This window comes from Podospora anserina, chromosome 5 (genome assembly GCF_000226545.1).
Source record: "Podospora anserina S mat+ genomic DNA chromosome 5, supercontig 9".
Taxonomy (NCBI): domain Eukaryota; kingdom Fungi; phylum Ascomycota; class Sordariomycetes; order Sordariales; family Podosporaceae; genus Podospora; species Podospora anserina.
In genome coordinates, this window is record NW_001914843.1 from 34,984 (window position 1) to 60,776 (window position 25,793).

A 25,793-nucleotide genomic window follows, 5' to 3' on the forward strand; every position below is an offset into this window, starting at 1 on the left:
TCACGTTCCGTGGGGATGCTTGGGCCCGAGAAGGGTGGACGACCGCCAATAGAAAGTTTCCCTTGACTGTCGACCAAGCAAGAGCCGCCAGCCACAAAGGATGCGCGTTCTACAGATACCTCCTCGCTGATGACGACCCCGCTTATGCGATACGAAACGATGTATGGGGTTCCTCTCCTGGCAGGATTCCTTTCGAGATAGTGATGCAAAATGGCCGATGCAGACTCTACCCTGGACGACGGAAAGGAGAGTTTCGAGAGTTCTCCCTGTACACCATCCCAGGACAAAAGGCTTTGCACCCTTTTCTTGGGTATCAGCTCCCACCGAACCTTGTTCCCAACTCCCAACTCAGCTTCACCCGTGTTCGAGGCTGGCTAAACGAATGCCTCCGGAACCACAAACTATGCAACGCATTCCAGCGAGCTTACATGCCCAAAAGGCTCATCGAAGTGACCACTACCGCAGCTTCGGGGAGTCTTTGCGCTCGATTGGTCACAAACCCCACGCCAGGTCGTTATGCCGCGCTGAGCTACTGCTGGGGCGGTGACCAAAAGTCCAAGACCATCAGAAGTGTTTTGGGTACCTACGAGAAAGAAATCCTAATGGGTATCCTACCCCAAACGCTTCAGGATGCGTTGACAGTAACACACGGTATCGGCCTCCGCTACCTCTGGGTAGACGCCATGGCAATCGTTCAAGACGACGATGAGGACAGAGACGAGCAGATATCCCAGATGCACCGCATCTACCTCGGCGCCTCCTTCACCATCGTCGCAGCAAAGGCAGTGACCAGCCTTGACGGTTTTCTCGCCCCAAGAGCAAAGTACCAGCCCTCCATCATCTCCGCCCGGCTGGATGACAACGTCTTTGGGGAGATCCTTGCCTTTCCAAAGCACGATACCCTCAGTGACTATAACCTCTTTACTCGCGGTTGGACATTTCAGGAGACGCAGCTCTCGACAAGGATACTGGCGTATGGCATGCATGAATTGGTGTACTCGTGTTTAGAGGCCAGGCATCGGGATGGTGGATACGAGCATGTGTTCGATCCGCCACCGGCTTCAATCTACCTGCGCGACACGAGCGACGATCCTGCAGCACAAATGGTGGAGAATCTCGACCCGGGAAATCAAAATCTGGGGCGGGATGAACACCCGTTTGGTTGGGAGACAATCGTCTTCAAGTATAGCCAGCGGTTTCTCACTGATGGGTTGGATAAGCTCCCTGCTGTCTCGGCTATTGCGGAGGAGTACTCCCTCACCAAGCCAGTCACGGAATATTATGCTGGGCTATGGAAGGAAGACTTTCTGCATCAGTGTCTTTGGCAAGTAAGCTTCAATACCGCGGTGAGGCCGAAGGGGGTGTATAGAGCTCCGTCTTGGTCGTGGGCTTCGGTTGATGGCGCGGTGCATGGATTTACCAAGGAGCGCCTCAATCTGAAGTTTTCTTGTTCGCTGCTTCATGTTGAGACGACGCTGGTGTCGACGAGGAATCGTTTTGGGAGGGTGGGTAACGGTTTTATGCGGCTTCGTGGCAGGATGCGCAAGGTTTTGTGGTCGAGCAGTGGAATTCGGGCCGGGCATGCTGGACGCGCAGCGGAGGATGCTGCTAGCAGGTGGCCGGATGAACCGTACGGGTTTGATAACCGCCTGTCGTTGACCGTGGATTTTGTTGGTGAGTGGCCGAAGGATTCGGAGGTGGAATTTTGGTGTCTTGAAATTTGCACCTTCTTCCGGGATGGGTTTGATCGTGGTCAGGGGCTGTTGCTTGACAAGGTTGATGGGAGAGAGCATCCTGATCTCTCGGACGAAATCTTTCGCCGTGTGGGCCAGGCATACTTTGGCGCGGATGTGGCCGAGCCGTACTGGTTTGATGATGGTGTTTCGGAGTGGAAGGAGATTGTCGTTGTGTGAGCCTTTTCAAAACCATGCCACGTCCAGAGTTTAGAAAGACAATTACTGGCCAAGTACCTTCATCAAATCCAAGCATCAGTGGTTTAGTGGTAAAATCCATCGTTGCCATCGATGGGCCCCGTGTTCGATTCACGGCTGATGCATCTGATATGTTGATCCTTGGATCTACAACACCTTTTATCAACCACTGTTGATCTGCTCTTTTTGCTGCCAAGCATCCTTAGAAGTAATGCGCTTAGTTAAACTTTGCCATGGGAGAAGAAAATGCCCATTCCTTTTACGGCTTTAAACGAGAGAGGGGGTTAAAAAGATGCAAGCTTGACAATGGAAAAAAGAGACTCGGATACCGGGAGTCGAACCCGGGGCTGTTGAGAGAACAGACACTTCTGAGAAGTGAGAGTCAACGATGTTACCGCTACACCATACCCGATTGAATCGTGTGTGGTCCCGATTGATGGCAGTGGGTGTGGAGGTAAACTCCAAGTTCCAAAGGTGATTGATGTCGGGCAGCCATCGCGTTGCAATGAAAGGGGTGATCACCTCCCTTAGGTACTTTGCACAACGTAGCCCTTTCCCATTCTTTTTCCAGTCTAAAGCCTGAGGAAAGGTCCTCCCTGATGACATGACGCACTCCCCTACGTCGCTGCCCAAAAGCCAGGCTGTCATCGTCTGACGGAGTGTTGGCTTCCAGTCGTGGGAAAGCACCACATTGAGAGACGGCGACACCGAACTATTTCTAGCTTGCACTCTGCGCCAAACTGCATTTTCCTCCTGCAACCATCAACGCCAGGTCGACACTCCTCTCCAATCGTCTCTCGGCATCACTTCTCTGTATACATTATCCAGGTTATCTGTCTCTCCAACTCTTCTCCCATCTCAGTCATCAGCTCCACCATGAAGCTCGCCACGGTCGGCCTCCTCTCGTTCGCGGTATGTGAGGCATGATATCCCTGAGTTCCGTCACCCTCCCAACACCTGTATTCTAGCAGAGCATCGTCCTCGGCAGTCCATCCCCCTCCTCCTATCCAGTCCGTCGCGATGTTGACCTCCAATGGACGGTCCAAGCATTTCCCAACGGCCCATTTATCCACGTGAACGGCACCATTGAGCAGGTTTACGACCACGTTCTCAAGATTAACCCGTCCTTCGACAAGGAATTCGTGCCTGGGCATCTCCCGGACGAAGACCCCTGGTCCCCCCCACTTCAAGCACCCTTCTAGGATGAGGTCAACTTTGAGGGCAAGAGGACTGAGTGTGGTGAACCACTGAGATACGCACCGAGGCGACATATCAGGACTGGAATCGAGTATCTTCGGAGACTTCCGTTCGAGGTGCCCGAACTTGCACCTGGTACTTGTGGTCGTGTCAGCTGTGCGTGGGACTCGGCCATCAAATGGTGCAATAACGTGGGTGTTTTTTTATGCCTGGGGTCTTGGTCGAGAGCTGATGAGGTTATACAGATCCAGCGTGTACAGCGTCTCAAGTCTATGAAGACCCTGGCTGACGGTGCGGAACACCTTGCCCAGATGTGCGTCAGGCCCGGGCTCAACACACTGGTAAAGGACGCATCGGCGTTGGACAGGGTATCGGGACAGGTGTGGCATGAAGGTGGCTGGAGTATTATTGTGGGCCTGGAGAACTGTTGATTCGCCGGGCGTAGCTGAATGGCAAGCATCGTCTCGTAGTATACCTTAATTGATATGGATTAGACCTTGAAAGACGGGCTTCACTCGTCTTGCTACCCTTGACAGCCCATTGAAGGTTAGCATACCCCTCAATCATTTTGACACCCCTCGTGCTTATATCTCTAAACGCCTGTTGGTATATTTTCAACGCCTTTTGATTACCTACGCAGTGGCGTTTGATAGGTCTTACATCCTATACGATCTCATCTATGGAGGCCCTTTCATCATCTGTCTTCCAGGGCTCCCCAGAAGACGGTTGTGACGACTCATTTCCCCAAATGACCCAATCATATGCTTTCCTCTGACAAAAAGCCCGTCCGTCTTGTCCAACGGTGAGTGAGCCGTGGTCAAAGGACCGGCGGTGCACTTGCAGTGCCAAGGCTGGCTGGTGTAATGACGTCATGCAGTGCTCTGATCGATCTGCCGCCGCAAGCCACATGGCATCACTCGTTGATTTGACGGGCATTAATGAAACACGAGCGGGAAAAAGAGCAATGACGACACAGATGGGCGGCTTTTTGTGACCAAGACCAAGGAAATTCTGGCAGAGGGTGTCGGGCTGGACAAGAGAGGGGACGGACACAAAATGGGCGTTGGGTGGGTGTTCCAGACCTTTTTGTACTTTTGTTTTTTCCACACTTGTATATCTTGTTGTTTGTTAGGGATCTTCAAAAGAGATAGCTAAGACTGCGGCTTTCTGGGCGCGCGCGAGATTTTTGTTGTGAATATCACCCACCATACGCCAAGACATTACACTTCGACAAGGGCAACCACAGGATAGGACGCCATGTCATCGGGGCTTCCGAAATTCTACCAACGGGGCCGCGACCGGCGTCGCGAGTCCCGCGCTTTGGATGAGGCTATTTCTAATGGTACTGCTGGCACGACGGCTGCGGGGAGTACGAATGCCAAGGGGAGCAAGTCGTCGCGGTTGATGCAGTTCGTCAAGAGGTGGATTTTGGTCTCGTGGAAGGATTTGCTTGCGATGGCTGTTTTTGGGGGTGCTGCTTTGGGGGTGAGTTTTCTTTTTTGTTTTTGGTGCTGACTTGCCTGGTCATGATACTGATGTTTGTTGTGATGGTAGATCTACCAAGCTCCCTATGCCTCCACCCGCAATTTCCCCATCACCTTCAACCAGTCTGGCGATATCGTCTACCCCGAACTCGCCTACCCTCACCGCGGGTGGATCATCAGCCCGCAACTTTCGGGCGTTATCGCGGTTGTGATCCCGCTTGGGGTTATTTTCCTGGCGCAAATCAGGATCAAGTCATTCTGGGACTTAAACAATGCTGTTTTGGGGCTGTTGTACTCGATGATCTTGTCGAGTTTCTTCCAGGTTGTTATCAAGAATTTGATTGGGGGGTTCAGGCCGTATTTTTTGGATATTTGCCAGCCGGATATCTCCCTTGCGTCGAGTAATAATGCGACGGGGTTGAATGGTGTTGGGTTTCAGCAGATCATGTACACGATCGAAATCTGCACCAACCCGGACAAGGCGGCGATCAAGACGGCTATAACGAGCTTCCCTTCTGGCCATGCCACAAGTGCGTGGGCGGGGTATGGGTTTTTGTTTTTGTGGATGAACGCGAAGCTCAAGGTTTGGGGTAACTACCAAACGAGCTTTTACTGGTTGGTCTTGTTGACTGCGCCGGTGTTGGGGGCGACATTGCTGGCGAGTTGTTTGACGGTTGATCAGGCACATCATTGGTATGATATTTTGGCGGGGAGTATCATTGGGATCGGGACGAGTATTGCCTGTTATCGGTTGGTGTACGCGGCGGTTTGGGATTGGAGGTGGAATCATGTGCCGTTGAAGAGGGCGGCGCCGTTTGGGTATGAGATGGAGGGTGATCGGTTGTTGCCTACGTATCACAAGGCTACCTGGACAAAGAAGCTGGGTTGGGGGAGGAGGAAGGGCACGAGGGTGGGGAGGGGGAGTGTGAGGGGGCCGGTGGAGAAGAAGGGGTTGGCCAGTGGAAGGAGCAGTGAGACGTATGCGAGGAATGGGAGCGCGGTGAGTCCTCACTCGAGAGTGGCGCCACCGGTGAATGGGTATGGGAATGGTGTTGCTCATCCTGATCCGGCGGTGGCGAGGGGAACAGGAAGCGTTGGGCGGTATGATGGGAGGGGTGATCAGATGGTTTGAGTTGGGCTGAGTTTTTGTTTGGTCTGCGAATCTGATGGTGTCTTTTTGGTCTGTTGATATTTGGCTTTTGGGAACCGAGCAAGCAGACGAGCAGCTACTAGTGTTTTTCTTTTGTTGAAGCGAGTGTAGTATTATTATTCTAGGATATGTAAGTTTAATAAGATTGATACCCGATGCATGTACACATCATGTCCACTTGCGATCTGGTGTCCGGATGTGGTATTTTGTCGCGTGACGGTGAGACGGAGACAGGGACGCACACCGAAGATAGACGTGGTAAGATACATCATACCCCAGAAGGTGGCTCGGTCCGGCCCATGGTAGCACAGGACATAACACGGTGAAAGGGGTCATGGAATGCGGCACTCAAGCTTCTGGAAGTCTACATAAAACCCAAGCTGTCGGTCAAGCTGTGTCGATCAAGTTGTATTGCAGCGTTGCCCCAATATGTGCTCACTTGCATGTGCTTGATTCGAACCGCGTGGTTGGGTGTCCAACACTGCAAAGTGTAACCTGGGGAGACCGGAAATGTGCATGCTAATGGATAGGACTGCCTTGTCAACCGAATCATACATTGCCTTGCGGAGCTGGTCAGCCAACTGGCAGGTCGTCTATCACTCATGTCTTGCACCTTCTGCAAAAGTTGGATAGCGGCTTGGCTGAGGATGAGCTATCGACCTGTCATCCAGGAGTGACAGGGTCACCAGGGTGCACCTGCTATCAAGGTGAGGTGGTACCGTATCAGCAGGATCAAGGTTAAGCTTGGTTGGTGGTCCGAGCCCAGGGCAGGAACATGTAAGCATGTGCAAATGCCCTGTTGCAGTCGATAAGCAGATAAGTATCCACTGCGCTTGGCTTCCGTCCCAAAGCTCGCCGGAAGACTTCTAGAAACGGCCGGTCCTCTTGGCAGCTCACCACTCGGGAACACTACACTACATCTGAACATCCCAGACTCGGTGTCGATATCTCATGTCAAAACAGCCGAGTGTCAGCACATGTCGAGTGGAAGGATCTCTTTGCAAAAATACTGAGGTGACCAGAACTGATCAGGAAGGATCCCATGTGATGGCATTGCAAGGGCGAAAGGAAATGGGATGGCGACATCCCGCGTTCGTGGCGCCAAGGCTGTTTGCGGGGAAGCTTGTCTGTCCCCGATTGGCGGCTTGGCATCTCACACAGTTGCCTTAGCGTGGACGGGAGTTCAGATGTGCAAGGAAAGACGTCGGTGGCTGGCTGGGCAATCCCAGGGTTGCCAATGACCGATGCTTTCCGGTGAACACATCCAGGGAAGATCCAAGTGGAAGTGTCGCATTTCCATGACCAACAGATTCAGTATTAAGCCGCAACTGCATACATCAGAGACATGGAAGCCCAAGACAGAAAGACAGGGTGACGGCGGCTCAACAGGCAAGAACTTCACTCTGCGCTAAACCGATTCGAGCGACCGAGCAGCAGCAGGCTGCCGACAGCCCAATGTGGAGATTTCTGAACCCTTGGCTACATACATTTTCCCGAAAAACCACACGACATCGCAGCCGGCCATTTCCCCGTTCCTTGCAGACAGATATCAACAGCTCGCTATGGGAAGCTTGCCCGAAACAAAGTTTCTCCATGGTGGAGAGTCCAGCGCCCGCCGACCCATTGATCCCCCTGGTCATAGTCGCGGCAAAACGTGCGCCCGACAGTCAGAGCGCAAACTCTATCAACACGACTGAAAGCCATCAGGAATAACCCACCCAGACGAGTATAAAAACAACTAATAGACACATAGATAAGACCGGTCTCTAGTACGGTTCTCGGCACCGCTGGGCTTCGCTGGACATGCTCGAAAGAGATGGTTCTCCGTCCACATGGCAGTCATGGCATGCTCAACTGACGATATCTGCCCTTCTGCTCACCGACAGCCTCGTTCATCACGCTCGCCTTCCTCCTCCTTTAAAAGTAACCCGCGAGCCAACATGGATGCAAGGTCGTCAGCATGTCGGTGGCGTGCCCCACCGCCCAGAGGGCCTCGTCCGGTAAGAGGCCGCTAACAAGGCTCGGCGCGTCTCGGCGGGCTCGGCGCCGCCTCAACACGGCATCTCAGTGGGCGGGCACGTTGAAATGGATCCGAACCGACAGGGATCAACAGTTGGCATGCCGTTTTACCCATAAGCCAAGACGAGAAACGAACATCTTATCTTGGACAACGCTGTTCTGCCCGTCCATCACCTTCCTTTCCCGTTGACCCCCCGGGGCAAACCCAATGCCTGTTAAACGTCGCAATCCCTTGGCAGATGCGGGCCTGGACACGGCTACAATCGCACCTTCCAAAAGCAAGCCCATGATTGCTGACGTTCTGGGCTGCTCCCGTAGTGTAGAGTGGCATTCATGAGTGCCACCGCCTGCAAGCTAACGCCCAGTGGTGGTCGTTGATCGGACCATGGTATACCATATCAGGAGGTGGGGCGACCTCTGTGTACATATCCTGCCTGCAACCCCCGAACCAGAACCTTGGGATCTTTTGTTCTTGCGCGTCGAGGTTCTGCCACTACTCCATAACCACCTCCGTCTCCCCCCCCCTTCCGGCCCCACCGTCACCAACACCCTCTTCTCACATAGGACAACTCCAGACTACATCAACAGCCATGTCGGAGAAGCACGAGCACGAGACGTCCAAGCACGTCTCGGCTGAGGGCATCCAGCAGTCCTCTTCTAACCCGAGCCAGAATGAGGAGCCCATGTTCGAAAGAGATCCCAACCGCAAGTGGTGGCACGGCATCAAGGAACCTGGCCATGCGCTCCAAATCGTGACGGCCGCCATCTTGGCTATCGCCATTGGCATGGCTGTTACCTCCACGGTTGGCAGCAAAAACATTCCCCAGGCGGCTACTGTCATTATCGGTATCCCAGGTGTGCTCTGGTTGCGTGCTCTCAGAGCTGTTGGTAAGATGCTCATATTCCGAAATGTCTCCGTCGCATGCTAACAGTGTGTTCCTAGTGCTTCCCTTGATTATCTGCGCCATGATTCTCGCTGTTCAAAAGTTGAGGGCAATGTCCACGGGCGGTGGTGCTGTGGTTGCGAAGTGGTCCGTGTCATACTACGTGCTCACGACCCTGCTCGCCATTGTGCACTCAACTATTGCAGTGGCCGTCGGTTGGATCCGTCTCATGCAGGTTATGGATGCCAAATCTCTGGAGGTTACCGATGAGGATGACCAGGACATGATCAAGGAGAGAACTGAGACCAAGATTCACGACGTTGTCAAGCAGATGTTTGAGTCCTTCATCCCTCAAAACGTTGTCAAGTCGCTCGCCGAAGACGGTCTCCTCGCCATCCTCGTCACCTCCGTCATCGTTGGATACCTTCTGAAGCCCAACTCGCCGCTCCTCAAGGTCGTCAAGGAGATTGAGGAGCTCATTACCATCATCATCACCTGGTTGATCAAGGCTGCGCCTATTGGTGTTTTCTTCCTCATCCTGCCCAACCTCTTCAGACTCGACATTGCCAGTATCGCCCAGAACTTGGGTGTCCTGATTGGCTCTTCGCTTGTCGGCATGTTCTTCCACCTGTTTGTAGTGTTGCCGCTCCTCTTCTTCCTCATCCTCCGCCGCAACCCTTACAGCTACTGGATGAAGCAGTCGCCTGCCTGGATTACTGCCTGGGGTACTGCTTCCAGTGCCGCTACGCTCCCGGTCACCATGAAGTGTGCCAAGCGCACTGGTATCCCCGATGGTCTTGCCAAGTTCACCCTGCCCCTGGGTTGCTTGATCAACATGGATGGGTAAGTTTTTATGACACTTGTCAAATCTTTCCCCCGACGCCTGCTAACTCGTGTCATCAGTACTGCTATTTACTTCCCGGCTGTCGTTGTCTTCCTTGCCGCCACTCAGGGCCACGAGCTTACCGGTGCCGACTATGTCATCATCGTCCTGCTCTCCACCCTTGCCTCGATCGGAACCACGCCCATTCCTAGCTCGTCTCTCGTCTTGACCGTCATGATTGCCACCAGTGTCAACGTCGAGATTACCGGCATGTACGCCGTCGTTGTCGCCATCGATTGGTTCATTGACCGCTTCAGAACCGCCCTCAACGTGAGCGGTGATCTGTTCGCTGCTCCCATTATCCAAAAGCTCGCCAAGGTGGAGGACGATGGTGTTGTTTCGGAGGAAGAGGGTGTTGTCGTTACCGACAACAACGACCGCGTGTAGAGTGCCGGTCGATTGTATGTGTTACGAATTGTCAGACGAAGCGTTGGAGTAATGAATAACTTTTTTTTTTTGGGTGTGGGGGGGGCGGGGGTTTGGTTATAGTTGATGATACCATGGTGCCACGGCACCGCTTGATTTACCACACAAGTCGTACTTCTCTTTATGCACCCGATTATTCTTGCTACCTTGGCATTTTCACGAGTCGGCCAGCCGGATTACCACCGACACAAACATGGTCTCTTTTGATTCCGAAGCCGCCAATAAAGGCAATTATCGCTCTGTTACACAGCGCATATTACTTCCGATATCTGCATGCCGTTCGCCGGCCAGACAAATCGGGACGCCGAACCGGACTTGAAACTGATTGTCTCCGGTAATCCCGTGCATGATGACACTCTATTTACCCCGCTGTCGAAGATCTACAGGCAGGCGGGCATGGATGCTGACATTTGTGCAACTGTCTGATCTATTTAAACCTGCTGTCACTCATACTGCTGATATGTCCCCTTAGTTTTCCCCAACCCTTACCGCGACATGACCTCTTCACGACCAAAACTCCACGTCATCATCATCGGCGCTGGGATCAGCGGGCTGGTGCTGGCGCAGTGTCTACGGAAACAGGGGATTTCGTTTGAAATCTTTGAGCGGGATGAGGGTCCTGCGGTGAGGAAGGGGGGGTATTGTCTTGGTTTGCATGAGTACTTACGTCTTCCCCTATTACCCTGACCCTTTCACTAATGGAGGAGTGTGTGTGATCCAGTCCAGAAAACCTCTTTGTCAAGTATCTACCTGACGATCTCCCTTCAGTGTGGTCGACGTGTCACTTGCTCCCGCTTGATCTCCCTTCTCAGCTGATGACCTACCTGCCGAATGGGATTGCGTTTAGGGTTCAGGATGGGGAGGAGACGCCGTGTGTAAGGGTTAGTCGGGCGAAGCTGAGGGAGATGTTGGGGAGGCATCTGGAGATTAGGTGGGGGAGGAAGGCGGTGGGAGTTTGGGAGGAGGGGGAGGGGGTGGTTGTGAGGTTTGAGAGTGGGGAGGTGGTGAGGGGGGGGTTGGTGGTGGGGTGCGATGGGATTTTTAGTGGTGGTATGTCTTTTTTGGTTGAGCTTTTCTGAGTGACTGGGATGGTGCTGACATCAAAATAGTGAGGAAGTGCATCCCTAACGGTCTCGACTGTATCCAGCTACAGCAATTTCCCGCTGCGGTGGTGGCTGGGGATGTGGTGCTTGAGGGGGAGGAAGTGAAGCGGCAGTTGAGGAATGGGCACTCGGCTTATGTTTCTGTTGGGAAGGAGTGGGGGTTGTTTGTTGGGTTGAATAAGCTGGTAAATGTCAAGGCTGATGAAGAGGGGGATGTGGAGGGGATGAAGGGGGAGTATTACTGGATTTTGAGTCGGTTTGACAAGGATGTGGCCGATGAGAAGCATTGGACGAAGACAATGACCGATGAGGAGAAGCTGGCGATGGCAAAGGAGGAGATAAAGGAGATGAGGGAGGAGTTTAAGATTGTTGTCGAAAAGACGTCTGTGGAAGGGCTGAAGAGTTCTGCTGTGTGTGTTTCCATCTTCTTGATGATAGCGCATGCTAACGTGAAGTAGTGGTCCATCTGGTATTCTGCGGTCAAGGGCATAAAAGACCTCAAGACGTCGCGAGTTGTACTGATAGGTGATGCGGCTCACCCCATGACACCCGGTGAGTGTTGTTTGGGGAAAGGACAAGTCCGAGATGCTGATGTCAACTTGTCTAGCGCGCGGAGAGGGCGCCGTCGTAGCGATACGGGACGCAGTACAACTCAGCAAGGTTCTGGGAACGATTGACACCTCAGATGAGGCATCTCTCAAGTCGACTCTGCAAGACTTTCAGCAAGATGTCCTTACAAAGGGCTTCGAGGCGATCCGAGGTGCTCGGGAAGCTTTTGAGGGTGTCTTTCAGAACAGGACACCGATGGCTTGGGGATGGGAGATGGCACCCATTCGACAGGTCCCGCCTCTCCCTCCGTTGAAACTAAAGATGGCTTTTTGAGCCGCTCGAGGTGTTGAAGGGAGGTTGTTGGCATATACATAACATAATCAGAGGTCGTTTTTGTTTTGTTACTGCATGTAGGTGCTACTTCCGGTCCTGATGCATATCAAATACTAGCCTGCCCGGCTAGCTCAATCGGTAGAGCGTGAGACTCTTATGGAGTACTCCGGTAATCTCAAGGTTGTGGGTTCGACCCCCACGTCGGGCTCAATTCCCGTCTTCGACGATACTTTTTGCATTTGTTTTTGACAATCTTTTTGACTTCCGTTGATTCAAGTGTTCTCGTGATGACACTCGCAACTGTTTCATTTGCTGACTGCTCAGCCCTATGAACACACCCAACATGGACCCCTCCTGCAGTCCAAGACACATGAACCTGCATGCGTCTATCGAAGACGCTGCAAGCCGCCTATCCACGATTGGACCTATCATCACCTTATCCTATTGCCAAGAACTCGGGTAGCTCACTGATAGGCCCGTTTAATGCGGTCCTTCGCAAATAGACTCAATCATGTCGCATGCAACCTAACCGATTGTACAGATGTCACAGCCCGATATGGATAGGCAACTATCAACAGACAGGGTTCGGAGAATTCGCCCACAGAATGCCTGTTTGTCGAGCTCTGCCCCGCACCAAGGCTGTGACAGGGACATATTTGGGCATCGTGTGTGAGACGAGGGGTCTCGGGGCCTTTAAGACCTGATGAAGCCCGCTCTCCCCAGTCTGGTTCTTTCCACACAACAACAGCTTGGTTGCTCTTTGAGGTTTCGGTGGCACCGAAGCCACTCCGCTCCTCCCCCACGATGACGCTTCTCTCAACCACAGTCCCGCATCTCCAAGCGGCCTGGGATGTCCACCCTTACCTCCTCCTCTCGGTTCCTTTTGCCCTCTACCTCCTCATCTCCAATGTCCGATCCTATCTCAAACTCCGACACATCAACGGCCCGTTCTTGGCGCACTTCACCTACGTCTGGTTCGTGGGCAGTGTCGCCCGAGGAAAGATGCTCAGCACTCTCCAGAAACTTACCTACAAGTACGGCCCTGTCTGTCGCATCGGCCCGAACGATCTTCTCGTCGGCGACTTTGACGAGGTTGTCCGCATCAACGGGGTGCGGTCACCGTATGTGAAGAGCGATTGGTATACTACTATCCGGTTTGATGTTGATGGGGGGGACTCGGTTGTTTCGTTGATGGATACTGCGGAGCATGATGTGCGGAAGGCGAAACTGATTAAGGGGTATGAAGGGAGGGGGAAGGGGCAGGATAAGGGGTGGATGGATAAGGTTGTGGATAAGCATTTGGTGGAGTTGGTGAGGTTGTTGAGGGAGAAGTATGTCAAGCAGGGGAGGGAGATTAACTGGACGAATGTGATGAGATATTTTAGTGCGGATGTTATGGTGGAGGCTTTGATGGGTGAGGCATGGTAAGTTTCGTCTTTGGAAAGTGTTGATGATGGAAGCTAACGGACATGGTTCAGGGGAGACCTTCAGACGGATAGTGATATTCACAAGTTCTTCGAGATGTCGGATTATTCTACGCCTTACATCCATACTGTTGGAAGTTGGGGGAGTCTGAGGTGGCTTACGAGCAGCTGGTGGTTCATTCGCAAGGCTGGGCCGAAGGTGACGGATAATCATGGTTTGGGCAAGTTCATTTCGTAAGTCTGTCCAGAATGAAGACGAAGAAAAAAAAAGAACCAGATACTGAACAACAAAGCCTGGTGAGAGAAGAGGTTTCCAAGCGTTTTAGGGATCCCGAATCCAAGAAGGGCGATATGTTGGTATGTCAAAGTCCCGTCGGTAACCGGTTAAGAGCGCAGGTTGACAAAAGAATGACAGGCCGACTGGATCTCTCAAGGACTTACCTCACGCGAATGCGAGCTTGATGTCATCCTCGGCGTGATAGCAGGGGCGGACACCGTTGCCGTGCCCATGCGAACCATCTTCCTCTATCTCATCACCTCTCCACTCGTCTATTCCAAGCTCAAAGACGAGATCACAACCGCCATCAAGACCGGAGCCATCTCAGAACCCATCACAAACCAACAGGCTCTCAAATTACCGTACATGCAAGCTGTTATCCACGAGGGCCTCCGCATGATGCCCATCTCTGCTTTCGGCTTTCCCAAGAGAGTACCCGCGGAGGGAGACATGATTTGTGGCATACACGTCCCTGGTGGAACAGACATCTTTCCTAACAACCTCGCCATTCAACGAAGCAAAAAGGTGTTTGGGGATGACGTCGATGTTTTCCGGCCAGAGAGGTGGTTGATTGAAAACACTCGAGGACCGGAACACCGCAGCTTGATGGTCCGACACATCGAAGTCATCTTTGGTCATGGAAGATGGCAATGCCCGGGGCGGATGCTTGCTTGGGTTCAGCTGAACAAGGTCTTTGTGGAGGTTTTGAGGAACTTTGACTTTCAGGTTGGCAACCCGAGAGATCCTTGGAAGTTGGGGGTTTATAGCTCGGTTACTGTTGGCGACTTTTGGGTGAAAGGTGTTGAATCAAGGCAGGAGTAATAGGAGAGTCAGGTAAACAGTAATAGTTACAGACGGAAATTTAATGTAGCTTCAGTACCTAGGATATGATCACATCGATCAACGATCGGTATGATTAAGTTGTGGAATATAAACTTCTACATTAGACACATTGATAGGTGGTCAGATCCCGCTACCAATATCCGACGTACATCTGATGTGGCTGCAGATTGAACATTCCAAAACAAAATACCTACAGTAGCTGGTGGATGCATTGCCATGGTGGCTGATGAGCACGAGAGGAGCCAGGCTCGGCTCAGCACCTCCCTGGAGCCGCTCATCTTCGCCCCAGCCACATACTGCAAGCGCCGCGCTCACCCCTATCAAATCAGTCTGGGCAGCAAGCAAACAGACCTGTTCCTAAGTTAAACTGGCGTAAGTTTCCAAAAAGCAGATGAACCGGGCACATCAAGCGATACGTAAATATAAGTCGTCAATAGCATAATACCTACATACTTCTTCACTTAACCTGTATTGATGGCGAAACTATCTACATTACCTTAACGCCCTGAGCTTGTAAGAGATTCCAAAAAGTTTTTGACGAACCGATAGACCGCTTACCTTACGCCAGCCTATCTTGAGGGAGCTCGGGTGGCTTGCATACGACATAACTGCCAGGCAGGTACCTACGTACCTTGCGATCAGCCTTTGGTTTTGCAAACATAGGTACCCTCCAATCACAATACAAAATGTGGGAAGCGGGGTCAGCAGATTTTCAGGCTTCTCTCCACAACAACAGAAAAGTACGGCAGCAACAACCAAAAGCTGAGGACAAGAAAAGAAAAACACAAAAGTAATGTCATCGTCTAAGGGAACCGCCATCCAGGTTTGGTATTGTGTAAGTGGAAAAGCGTTGTTCGGTTCATACGCGCCTATCTGCTGACCTCAATACAGGACAACTGTACCTATGGGCCCCTCAATTATACCTTGGACCCGTACTGCCCAAGCTGCGGTCACTTGCGATGCGCATATTGCACGTACACGCTGAGTACAATCAAGACAAGAAATGGCGGCGGCGGTTACCGGTCATCGTCAGGCAATCTGTCGCGCCCCCGGGAGATGCAAGAGCCTCTTTACGGCTCTTCTTCTGCCCCTGAACCAGAAACGAACGCGAAGAGCGGCATACCCCCTGCCAGACTCAAGGACCCTCAATTGAGTACCAATGAACGACCCCAATCCGAGACAGGCCATGAGGGCAGCACCTCATCCACCATTGAACCCTCAGTATTGTCCGAAAAGAGCTTTTCCGGACAAGCTCCGGCCAAATACAGGGCGGCAGTGCCCCAGCCGTCCCAAATCAAGACGAGAAAAGACATTACTTCTGAAGAACTCCACGTGGCAAATGACCCCAGCAAACAACAGTGGAGTGAATCCAAGTCATATCCTACTAGCGTTCCCCAAGGACGCGCGATCAAGCTCGACGAGCTAAGGGCTCGTCCTTCTTCGAAACCTATAGATCCACATGGATATCAGCAGAAATCCGTGCCTACAGTACAGGCTTTCCAGACAACACGAACCTTGTGGCAGCATCATCGAAATATGATCTCTGATAGGCTTCAAAATGCGCCATCAGCGAGCCATGTCCAGGTCTCATGGACATGTGTAAGCCTATCCCCTTACAAGGCATATCTTCTGTGACATATTGGTGACATCTCCCTAACATGAAAATCTACCAGAGGTGCGGTCACCGCCTACATATTCACGTGCCAGTGTTACAGCTCCAAGCCGCCATAGATTTTGCGGCCCAGGCTGCCGGCCCAAATGCCCATACCGTTACCAGCAGGAGACCAGTCGAACAGGGTGGCGCGTCAGCATCCAGCAGTAGCCAGGCCTCGACCAACACAGAGCTGCCACAAGCTAACTCCACAAATTCGGGACCGCGTTCACCCCACACAAGTTCGTCGGACGAAGAAGTTAACAGCGTTCTGCCCCCGTTCATACCAACTGGAACCAAGCGGTTTCTCCTGCTATGTGTCAACACGGGTAGTCTTGGTGGAGTCCGTCACCGCAGGCTGGCCAACGTAGAGGTCACTAACACTGAATGTGGCGGGGAACTGTTCCAGAGTCTTCGCAACGCCTATTACTCGTTGAGGAAGAGTACGTGGAACCCATTCCTGATTCCAAAGACAATGCACTACGTCAAATTCCAGCTTCTGTTTCTCCAAAGGTCAGGTGAAGTCGTCGGGACCTACGAGGTGAACTCAATTCCTCCAGCGAAAGAGGTGTTGACGCAGGCGTACGACTTCCGCCCTTGTCCTCCCCGAGTTGGAGGTTTACCCATCCCACGGGATATTTTCATGCACTCTTTCCTCAATCCTGGGGACCACCTGGGACCGATGGTCGTCGAGATGTTGCCGAAGAAGCTCTGGGCTGAACTAAGATGGGATGGACAGGCGCATGATCACTTCAACATTCCCACTGGATGGGGGTTCTATATTGTGGAGGGGATATATTGGGGGCTTGTGTGGTGGTGGACTGTTCTCTTATTGGTTGCAGTGTCGATATTGACAGTTACTTGGTCAGCGCTGATGGGTGATGTTCAAGGGGGGACTGGGCTGGGACAGTATTGTCTGGCGGCGTTGGCAGTGCTTGGTTCCGTGGGCCTGTGGCACTATAATGTGAGAGGAATATCTTCACGCGAGCTGTTGGTTGAATAGCAGTAATAACCCTCTGTGCGTAGATGGCAAACGGAGTAAGAGATGGAGCATGGGGGACCATATTGTGAAGAGGATCGTGTGATGTTGGTAGAGCCCGCGGCCCTGAAGCAGGAAGCTGCAGCCACATGTACCGAGACAACCGAACCGTTCTTTACTTTTTTCATTATAGGTAGTTACCAGCATGTAGGTGCCTCCCATTAAGCTTGCTCGTCCACCAACCTCCTCATCTTCTCGATGGTTGCAGTGCCCAAATCATGCAACGTGCCACCACCCATGATTTCCAAAGTCGTCACCTCAACGCCAAACGTCAGTTTCCACCAACGACGTAGTTCAACTGCCATCAGAGAATCCACCCCTAGCTGTTGCAGCGTCTGCCCAACATCTACATCCTGATCGTCCGACATCATGATAGCTCGAACTCGTCTTCCAATCTCCAGACCGAAAACATCCGCCGCTCCCGCTTCTTCCAGGACAGTCAGATTGCCACGAGCCCGAAAAGCCAGCTCTTCCGCCGCGGTGAGGGAAGTGCCAATTTTTGATACACCGGCTTCTGCTTCACTAACAATGTTGTGGTGAGACCCCATCAGCGGATCTCGTCGCCAAGGTGCCCGGCAATTCGGATCTGATAACGGCGCCTCGGAACGAACAGCCATGACGATGTGACCATCATCACTGCACTGGAGCTCATCGCCACCGCTCTGTGGTCTTTGGTGTTGTACTGAGAACTCCACGAAATCAAGAAATTCCCTCTCTGTCAAGAGATGGAAGCCAGATCCTTGGACCTTTCTCATCGCTGCCAGATTCTCCTCAATGAAGCCGGCCCCAGAGATCGGACCAACCAGTAGCACCGAGGATGGCAAACCGAGCCCTCGCCGATAATGAGAGAAGGACTCGAGAAACGTGCAGGCCGCCGCATAGTTGCTTTCTCCCGGTTGATGGGCAATGGTCAAAGCTGAGCTTGTCATCAAGAAAAAGTCGAGTGGCATGTCAGAGAGAGCATGGTGCAGGTTCCATGCGCCATCAACTTTTGGAGCCACGGCTGCTTGCCAGTCTTCATGGCTTAAAGTGATTCCTGGAGCTTCTCGTTGAACCATTGCCAGATGCATCACACCCCGGACGGGGGTAGGCGCCTGAGCAATTGCACGCTTGACATCCTGCATGTTGTTAACGCATCCTGCCACGGGGATGCCAAGGCACCCGAGGCTTCTCAGTTCCACGATGAAGTCCTTGTCGTGTTGACTGATGCCTGCGCTTCGGGTTAAGAAAATGATGCACCCAGCACCTCGCTCCGCCATCCAGGTTGCTATCGACTTGCCCAATCCACCGAGACCACCTGACAGCAAATACGTAGCATTGGGGTCGAATTGGCAGATTCTTCTCTCCAGCGGTGCGGCCATAATTGTGTCGAGATTGTCCGGCAGTTTGACGACGCCCTTGCCAATGTGATCAGCGTCTTGAAGCCAGCAGTATGCTGTTTTCACCTCGTCTGCATCAAAGGTCTGGGGTCGATCATGTATCCTCAGTTTCCCTTCAGACATCCATTGGAAAACCTGATTCAGTGACCTAATTATTGTTAGAAGATATTGGATCTCGGCCTATTTGGAGTTGGTTGACTCACCTCTGCACAATTGCTGGTCTTTTCAGCGCCAACGCTGCTGTGTCAACGCAAACAAACGATCTGTTCTGCAAAAACGGCTCCATGTCAAGTGTTCCGCGTCCTAAGATGTCCGACTTGCCCAGCTCAATCATTTTTCCCATCTCGGCGACGCATTTCCATGACGCATGAAGGAGAGGGCCAGAAAGAGAGTTTAGTACGACGTCTACGCCCTGGCCTTTGGTCATTCGCATGATTCCCTCAACAAAGCTATCATCACGGGAGTTGAAGATCTGATCTCGAGCAAGTCCAAACTTCTCCATCGCATAGTTGACCTTTTTTTGTGAGCCGACGGTAACGAACACTTCGGCACCGATCATTTGGCAGACCTGGATGGCAGCAAGTCCTACGCCGCCACATCCGGAGTGGATGAGTATAGTCTATAAAGCGTCAGGAATGTTGAGCGACTCGCTTGAGTCCAACTGGACAACTTACCTGACCGGCTGACAAGTGGGCCACTTCAATGAGGGCATAGAAAACTGTAATATAGACCACAGGAATAGCAGCCGCTTGTTCAAACTGCATGTCGTCGGGGAATTTCACACAGTTTAGGCCATGGAGGACAGCGTGTGTCGAGAAGCAACCGTTTCCGTTGAAGCCTGCCACTCGATCACCAACGACAAGATGCTTGACGTTCGCTCCAACCTGAGAGATAATGCCTGACACTTCGACGCCAATCGGAATCTCGCCGGATCCAAAGTCGATCAACCCTAGGGCACCCACAACATCCTGACGATTGTTAGCTGAAGGATTCATGACGAACTAGCACAAATGACCTACCTTGAAATTCAGCCCAACAGCTTTGGTTTCAAGCACCACCTCATCAGGGCCAAGACCGTCACTGTCGACAAGATACGTCTTCCAACGAAGTGAAGACAGCGCCCCCACCTGGCCCAACTCAAGTCGCTTAGCGATGGCATTCGTATTTGAAACAGACGAATGGCTTTCAGTAGTTGTGTCTGTAAGGATAGAAATCGACTCCAAGCGAGGTACTTGCACCAGTCCCCCTCGAACAACAAACACGTGGTCTTCTTCAACACGACGCCCGTCGTCCCGCTCCACAATCTTCTTCAAGACATCTATCACAAGCCGCGCGAAATCTGGCTCGTCGTCTGCAATTTCAAGTGTGAAAAACGGGAGTGAGTTTTCATTGCGAAAGACGCCCAATGCTCCAGGGGTCTGGCCTGCGCGTGGATTCTCACATCCAGGGGAGGACGTCAGGGGCATCAGCCAGAGAAGCTCTTCGGACTTGTACCCCTCGCAGAGGCGTTGGAATGCTTGAAATCGGGTTGGGGAGATATCCTCGAAAAAGGGCGACTCGTGGTCCAGTGTTGAGATGACAAGCATGTCTGGGGGCAGCTCCTCTCCTAGCTTCACTTTAAGGACCTCGTAGCGGTCAGACTCAAGGCCGTATATGAGCTTCTTGGTTACCGGTGAATCGGGATCGTCGTGAAGGAGAGCAATCTTTCCAGCAGCGATCTCAGCAAGCTGATGTACCGGGGGTGCTTGAGCAAGCAGTGTGGTGCACATGTGGAAAGGTTCAGCCGCGTCAAGCACCGTGGTTGTAACCCCTGAAAAGCCCGCCGCCCGCAGCTCAGTGTCCCAACGTGCAACAGACACATGCGGTGCCCACTTGCGGTCGTCAGCTGCCCCCAGCCACCAGCCGGGAAAATAGCCAAAGACCAATCCTGGGACAAAGGTGTGACCACAGATTTCTGTCAATAGGAGCTGACCTCCTGGTCGTAGGAGAGTCTTAAGTCCAGAAAGGGACTCATGCAGCGAGGGCAACGCATGGATGACATTGACAGCCACGATGAGATCATAGCTTTGAGGTTCAAAGCCCTGCTCGAGAGGATTGCTAGATGCGTCAAGTACCCTGTACTCCATGTTCGGTTGATCCTTGAACCTGGCTTGAGCGTCAGGAAAGAAGCCTGCGGATACGTCGGTAAAGGTGTACTGAGCATAAGGGGGCTTTTGACCTGGGAGCACGATTCCTTCGAGGATTGCTGAGGTGGTTCCACCAGTGCCGGCGCCGATTTCTAAGATGCGGAGTCCGGGTTTGCTCACACAGAGAGACTTGACGAAAGGGGAAACGTCAAAGGTCATGCCTCGGTAGAGTTCTCTGAGTAGACCGTCGTGAATGAGAAGCTCAATGGCTGTGATGTCTTCCTTCAAGAGCCACTCGGTGTTCATGTAGACCCTTTGCATTGCTTTCCAAATACCGTCTTCTGGGGAGCGGTCCTGAAGTGTGCTCAATCGACTCTTGATGGCGGTATTCCGGTCATATGTCTCTAGGCCGAGGAAATTGGACACAGCTTCGCTGCCGAGGACAGGGTACCTACCTTCAAGTGCCCCGAGGCGACATCGCTGAAGCCACAGTTTATACATCTTCAGGTGTTCAGCCTCTGGTTCCATGGCGCGGGATGCCTCTTCCATGTCGAGCAACATCAACAGCGCGAGCTCCTCAACCAGAAGTCTGTTCTTAGGCATGGTGGCTGGGGTATTTGGCGGAATAATGAGAGCCTCCTTTTTGACAAAGTCCACATGCGAATGCCATGTTACGCGACAAGCTGCGTGTCTGTCGACATCAACCTTCTCCTCGTCGTCCAGACGCGAGACCTTGAAGCCCCGAACTCGAAGGGCAAGACTACTATCAGGACCTCGAGCGTTTACCTCGGTGCGTTTTGGGTCGATGGAAGCTTTCGCTTCGGCAGCCAACGGTGTTGTGTCGGTAAGGGAGGCGTGCACATCGATTTCCTCGATCAAAGAAGGGATAGCCAGCTTCTCAATGTTCCTCCCGCTTCCCTTTGCCATGGCCACCAGTATCATCTGGAAACATGCGTCCAGTGCGGTGGGGTGGATGTGGTAGGAAGACTCCCTCAGGCCGTTCAGTGGAGCCTCTACTTGACCGATAGCATGGGTGTTAACGGGACATGCTTCGATGTGCTTGAGCCTGCGGAACGTTGGTCCGAACTCGATACCGATTCTCCCAAAGCTGGAGTACATCTTTTGGGAGGATACCTTTCTTGGGAGGCTAGTTGGAGCATTCTCGGCCTTCACTGAGCGCTTGGCCGCCGGCTTTACCAGGCCTTCACAGTGCTTAATCCAGCCAGATCCCGTAAAGGAAGATATGCTAAAGTGATAAAACCCCGAGTCTGCTTTTTCCGTCAGCCGCTGTGGCCGAAGAGAAGTCACAATCTCAGCGGCTTTCCCCCGATAAAGCAGCAAGGCAGTGTGCACGACAATGTTCCGCAGGCTGTATCCAGTCTCAACTTTTGTCAGCTGTCGGATTGCTTCACCCGCCATGGCGACATAGCCGGCAAAGGGGAAGACAATGTCACCCTTGACCTTGTGGTCAGCAAGCCACTCTTCGTCTTCTACGTCGAGAAGATTACGCCAGGAGGGTTCGAGGCCAGAGCTCTCTTCAATGCGGCGGCCGAGGAGGGCATGTCGGCTGAACTCTGCTTGCCTCCAATCTTTGCTGATCCGGCTTTCGTTCCAGTAACGAGTGGAGTGGTTCCAGGAGTATGGTGCCAGATCGTGGAGGACTTTGCCGGAGAGGAATGAGGCGAAGTCGATGGTCAGTCCATGCTGCCAAAGGGAGCCCAAGGCTGTGAGGAGGGTCTTGCTGGAGTTCTCTTTGCGAATGGCCGTAGGGATGTACTCGAACGCAACGCTTTTATGGGTGACAATCTGCCGCAGTGGCCCCTTCAGTTGAGAGTGTGGTCCAACCTCCAAGAAAACGGAGTTGGGAAGGCTCTCCATCACAGATCTTGCCGCAGAAAGGAACTTGACTTTGGAGGTGAGATTTGTTGCCCAGTACGAGAGGTCAATGGGGTCCTCATGAAGATCTCCCGAAACAGTTGAGTACCAGGGAATAGTTGGTTTCCGTTGTTGGTTGGCATCTGGAAGCTCTCGTCTAAGAAGCTCCAGATATCGAGTAGCGGGTTCATTCATGTGAGACGAGTGATAGGCCGTATTGACTGCTAGCTTCTTGCAGAAAGCTTCAGGAAATGCGTTCCTGACAGCCGACATGGTCTGCTCAACAGCAGGTATATCGCCGGATATTGTTGTTGAGTTTGGACTGTTTTCTGCTGCAATTGTTGCACCATCAGCCAGGGATAGGGTCACATCTTCTGATCCCAAGCCCACGGCGGCCATAGCACCAGGCCGGACGCTCTCCTTCATAATAAAGCCCCTGTAGTATGCGATGATGATAGCCTCTGACAAACTTAGCACTCCTGCTGCATAAGCACCGGTTATTTCTCCGCTGGAGTGACCGATCACAGCATCCGGGTGAATGCCCTTCCTTGCGAGAGACCGAACGAAGGCGAGCTGCAGCGCTGTACAGAGTGGCTGAGAGAATTCAGCTTCGTAGATCTGGGATTCCTCTGGCCGCTTCGAGAGCTCATCTACACGACAGGGAGTCAGTTGTCCTTCTCTATCTTAGCGGTATGGGTCAGCTGGGACAGTGATCTTACCTTCCAGGGACCATGCCGGAGGTTTCTCCGAGGATTGCAACACGTCGTTCATGACCGAGATGTCGTTCCTAAACTCTGGATCTTCTCTAAGTAGCTCTAGTCCCATCTGCGGCCACTGAGCACCCTGTCCGGAGAAAACCATCACAACCTTGGGTGGCTGGGCGTCTGCTTTACGGGCTGGTACTGGCTCTTCAGGTCCATCCTTTCCAGCAATGACAAAGCTGCGATGACTCAAATGCTCCCGATGTAAGGCTAGAGTGTAGCTGAGATGTTTGAGGTTGTCTTGGTGCTGGTGGTTGTAGTTGGTGATGTTGTCGATGTTTTGCTTCAGCGAGGAAGGGCAGTTGGCGGAGACTAGGAGCAGCGAAGGGGAACTGGTGTCTTGAGCTTTTTCATCGATCAGGCTTGCCACCAGACTTGGGCAGAATTCTTTGACTGTCTCGACAATCACCTGTTCATGGAAGATTAGAATCTCGATCAAGAGGGCTTGCCACGGAAGTTATAGCACCTACGTGAGCGTTGGCCCCTCCGATTCCAAACGAGTTGATGCTGATTCGTTCTGATCGGTCGACTGGCCACTGGGTTGGCTTCATCGGCACTTCCAACCGACCTTGCTCGAAAGGAACTATGCTTCGTCAGTCTCGTCACCAGAGAGAAGCTATTGACCGAGAATCTTACTGTTCGGAGCGGGGTTGTGGAACTTGATCTGGGGCGGGATGACTTTCTTTTCCAGCGTCAAGACCGCTTTGATCAAGCTCGTCAAGCCAGACGCCCCTTCGGAATGCCCGACGTTTGCTTTGACCTAGGCAGTGTCAGAACAAAAGGCGTTGTTGTTCTCAGGAGGCACACTCACTGAGCCCATTAGAATCCCTGCGCCGCCAAAGACGTCGGCAACCGCGATGGCTTCTTTGCGGTCACCTTCCTTGGTTCCAGTTCCATGACACTGCAAGAAAACCGATCAGCATCGTCACATGCGAGTCTGAAAGGGTTCGCTTACCTCAATGTATCCCGTGTCTTTGACATCCAATCCCGTAGACTCATACACAGACCGGATTAAAGCAGCTTGCGTGGCACTATCCGGAGAGATGAGACCATCGCGGCTATGGCCGTTGGCGTTGGTCCCAGACCCCCGGATCACAGCCCTAACAGGGTTCCCATCCCGAACCGCATCATCAAGTCTCTTGAGAAACACAGCATTAACCCCCTCAGCTCGCCCATACCCATCCGCCGCGGCATCAAACGGCTTGCAAGATCCTTCAGGCGAGAAGATACCCTCGAAGTCAAGATCTCGTACCCCTTCGGCGTCAAGATCAAGCTTGACCCACCAACAACAGCAGCAGCCGCATCGCCAGCCTGCAACACACGACATGCCTCGTGCAAAGCAACCAACGAAGCGGAACACCCCGTCTTGATAACCATGCTTGGCCCACTCAAGCCAAATTCGTAGGACACCCGGTTGGCGAGCAAAAGATCCATATGACCGACATTGTGTCCGCTCCCGCCCTGTAAGCTGTCCTTGGTTTGCATCAACAGCCAGTCCTCCCCGAAGGTCCCAATGTAGCACCCAATTCGCTTGCCTCCGTATTGGGTCTCTCCCGCGTTCTCGAGACATTCTCTCGTCACTTCGAGGAGCTGGCGAATCTGGGGGTCCATTCGTTCTAGCTCGGCCTTGCGGCAGCTGAAGAAAGAGGTGTCAAAAGCGGCGATGTCATGATCGAGGAAGTAGCCGTGTTGCGGGACGAGGCCGACGGAGCTGTGTTCTTTGCTGAAGCCGAGGGCGTTGAAGCGGCTTTTGGGGGTAGGGGTGCGCATGTCGCGGCCGTTGTAGAGGGCGTCCCAGAAGGAGGTGGCGTCGTTGATTCCGCCTGGGAGGCGGAGGGCGAGGCCACAGATTGCGATGGGGGCCTGGCAGGTAAGAGGGTCACTGTTGGAGGAAGGGGGAGTGGTGGGTCCAGTTTCGAGGGAGGTTGTGGTGGATGTGTTCCCGCCTTCTGAGGATCTCAACAGCAGGTTCCCATTTTCAGAGCTTGTGTCTGGATGGGTATTAGTGACGGCGTCGGTCATGATGAAGTCTGTACAGCGTTGGTCAAGAAGCAGTTGGGAAAGGCCTGGCGTCCACAGCTGAAAGAGGAAAGACCTTGGAATCCCCGGTATATGTGTCTTGACGAGGGTGTCCCTGCTTTTTCATCCATGGCCACTGAAGCCGCGCATCGTGCCCTCGCATCTGCCGGCGTCCGTCCCTGTGGCTGAAGAGCTGGCACAAGTTCTAAGCTTGTGAAATGTCAAAAGTTCATGATCTAATGGCGACTTCTTCTGCAGTCAGCAGGTTATGTGCTTGCCTATCACATCGATGATGGCCGTTGATTGGACTGCATGACATCCCTAGCCTTTTATCTTGACATTATGGAATGCGATCAGATGTTCCAAAATGTTGTTGGGTCGCCAAGGTGAGTAGTAACACGGGTTTTATGACATTCTGCATGATGACCGCAGGTTTTGGC

At 52.7% G+C, this 25,793-nt stretch overlaps 8 protein-coding genes across 8 annotated transcripts, besides 3 other annotated features; 7 read left to right on the forward strand and 1 right to left on the reverse strand.

Moving 5' to 3' along the window:
- Positions 1-203: 203 nt before the first annotated feature.
- PODANS_5_7690 (uncharacterized protein) lies at positions 204-1,913 on the forward strand (the record flags this gene model as incomplete). The annotated part of the gene is made up of 1 exon (XM_001904537.1): positions 204-1,913. The coding sequence occupies one exon, from the start codon at positions 204-206 to the stop codon at positions 1,911-1,913; it is 1,710 nt and encodes a 569-aa protein (XP_001904572.1).
- Positions 1,914-1,985: 72 nt separating this feature from the next.
- Positions 1,986-2,056, forward strand: a tRNA (tRNA-Gly).
- Positions 2,057-2,251: 195 nt separating this feature from the next.
- Positions 2,252-2,343, reverse strand: a tRNA (tRNA-Glu).
- Positions 2,344-2,807: 464 nt separating this feature from the next.
- Positions 2,808-3,133, forward strand: PODANS_5_7695 (uncharacterized protein; the record flags this gene model as incomplete). Its single annotated transcript, XM_001904538.1, has 2 exons — positions 2,808-2,843; positions 2,900-3,133. The coding sequence occupies 2 exons, from the start codon at positions 2,808-2,810 to the stop codon at positions 3,131-3,133; spliced, it is 270 nt and encodes an 89-aa protein (XP_001904573.1).
- Positions 3,134-4,385: 1,252 nt separating this feature from the next.
- Positions 4,386-5,744, forward strand: PODANS_5_7700 (uncharacterized protein; the record flags this gene model as incomplete). Its single annotated transcript, XM_001904539.1, has 2 exons — positions 4,386-4,613; positions 4,683-5,744. The coding sequence occupies 2 exons, from the start codon at positions 4,386-4,388 to the stop codon at positions 5,742-5,744; spliced, it is 1,290 nt and encodes a 429-aa protein (XP_001904574.1).
- Positions 5,745-8,371: 2,627 nt separating this feature from the next.
- PODANS_5_7710 (uncharacterized protein) lies at positions 8,372-9,935 on the forward strand (the record flags this gene model as incomplete). Its single annotated transcript, XM_001904540.1, has 3 exons — positions 8,372-8,669; positions 8,725-9,508; positions 9,569-9,935. 3 exons carry the CDS (start codon positions 8,372-8,374, stop codon positions 9,933-9,935), a joined length of 1,449 nt encoding a protein of 482 aa, XP_001904575.1.
- An 870-nt stretch (positions 9,936-10,805) lies between these two features.
- On the forward strand, positions 10,806-11,754 carry PODANS_5_7720 (uncharacterized protein; the record flags this gene model as incomplete). Its single annotated transcript, XM_001904541.1, has 3 exons — positions 10,806-10,832; positions 11,215-11,487; positions 11,536-11,754. The coding sequence occupies 3 exons, from the start codon at positions 10,806-10,808 to the stop codon at positions 11,752-11,754; spliced, it is 519 nt and encodes a 172-aa protein (XP_001904576.1).
- Positions 11,755-12,079: 325 nt separating this feature from the next.
- Positions 12,080-12,167, forward strand: a tRNA (tRNA-Lys).
- Positions 12,168-12,763: 596 nt separating this feature from the next.
- On the forward strand, positions 12,764-13,387 carry PODANS_5_7730 (uncharacterized protein; the record flags this gene model as incomplete). Its single annotated transcript, XM_001904542.1, has 1 exon — positions 12,764-13,387. The coding sequence occupies one exon, from the start codon at positions 12,764-12,766 to the stop codon at positions 13,385-13,387; it is 624 nt and encodes a 207-aa protein (XP_001904577.1).
- A 504-nt stretch (positions 13,388-13,891) lies between these two features.
- PODANS_5_7740 (uncharacterized protein) lies at positions 13,892-14,482 on the forward strand (the record flags this gene model as incomplete). The annotated part of the gene is made up of 1 exon (XM_001904543.1): positions 13,892-14,482. The coding sequence occupies one exon, from the start codon at positions 13,892-13,894 to the stop codon at positions 14,480-14,482; it is 591 nt and encodes a 196-aa protein (XP_001904578.1).
- A 2,872-nt stretch (positions 14,483-17,354) lies between these two features.
- PODANS_5_7750 (uncharacterized protein) lies at positions 17,355-25,356 on the reverse strand (the record flags this gene model as incomplete). Its single annotated transcript, XM_001904544.1, has 10 exons — positions 17,355-18,720; positions 18,776-19,191; positions 19,247-19,540; positions 19,592-23,223; positions 23,293-23,743; positions 23,805-23,890; positions 23,971-24,094; positions 24,146-24,235; positions 24,290-24,535; positions 24,622-25,356. 10 exons carry the CDS (start codon positions 25,354-25,356, stop codon positions 17,355-17,357), a joined length of 7,440 nt encoding a protein of 2,479 aa, XP_001904579.1.
- Between the last annotated feature and the right edge of the window lie 437 nt (positions 25,357-25,793).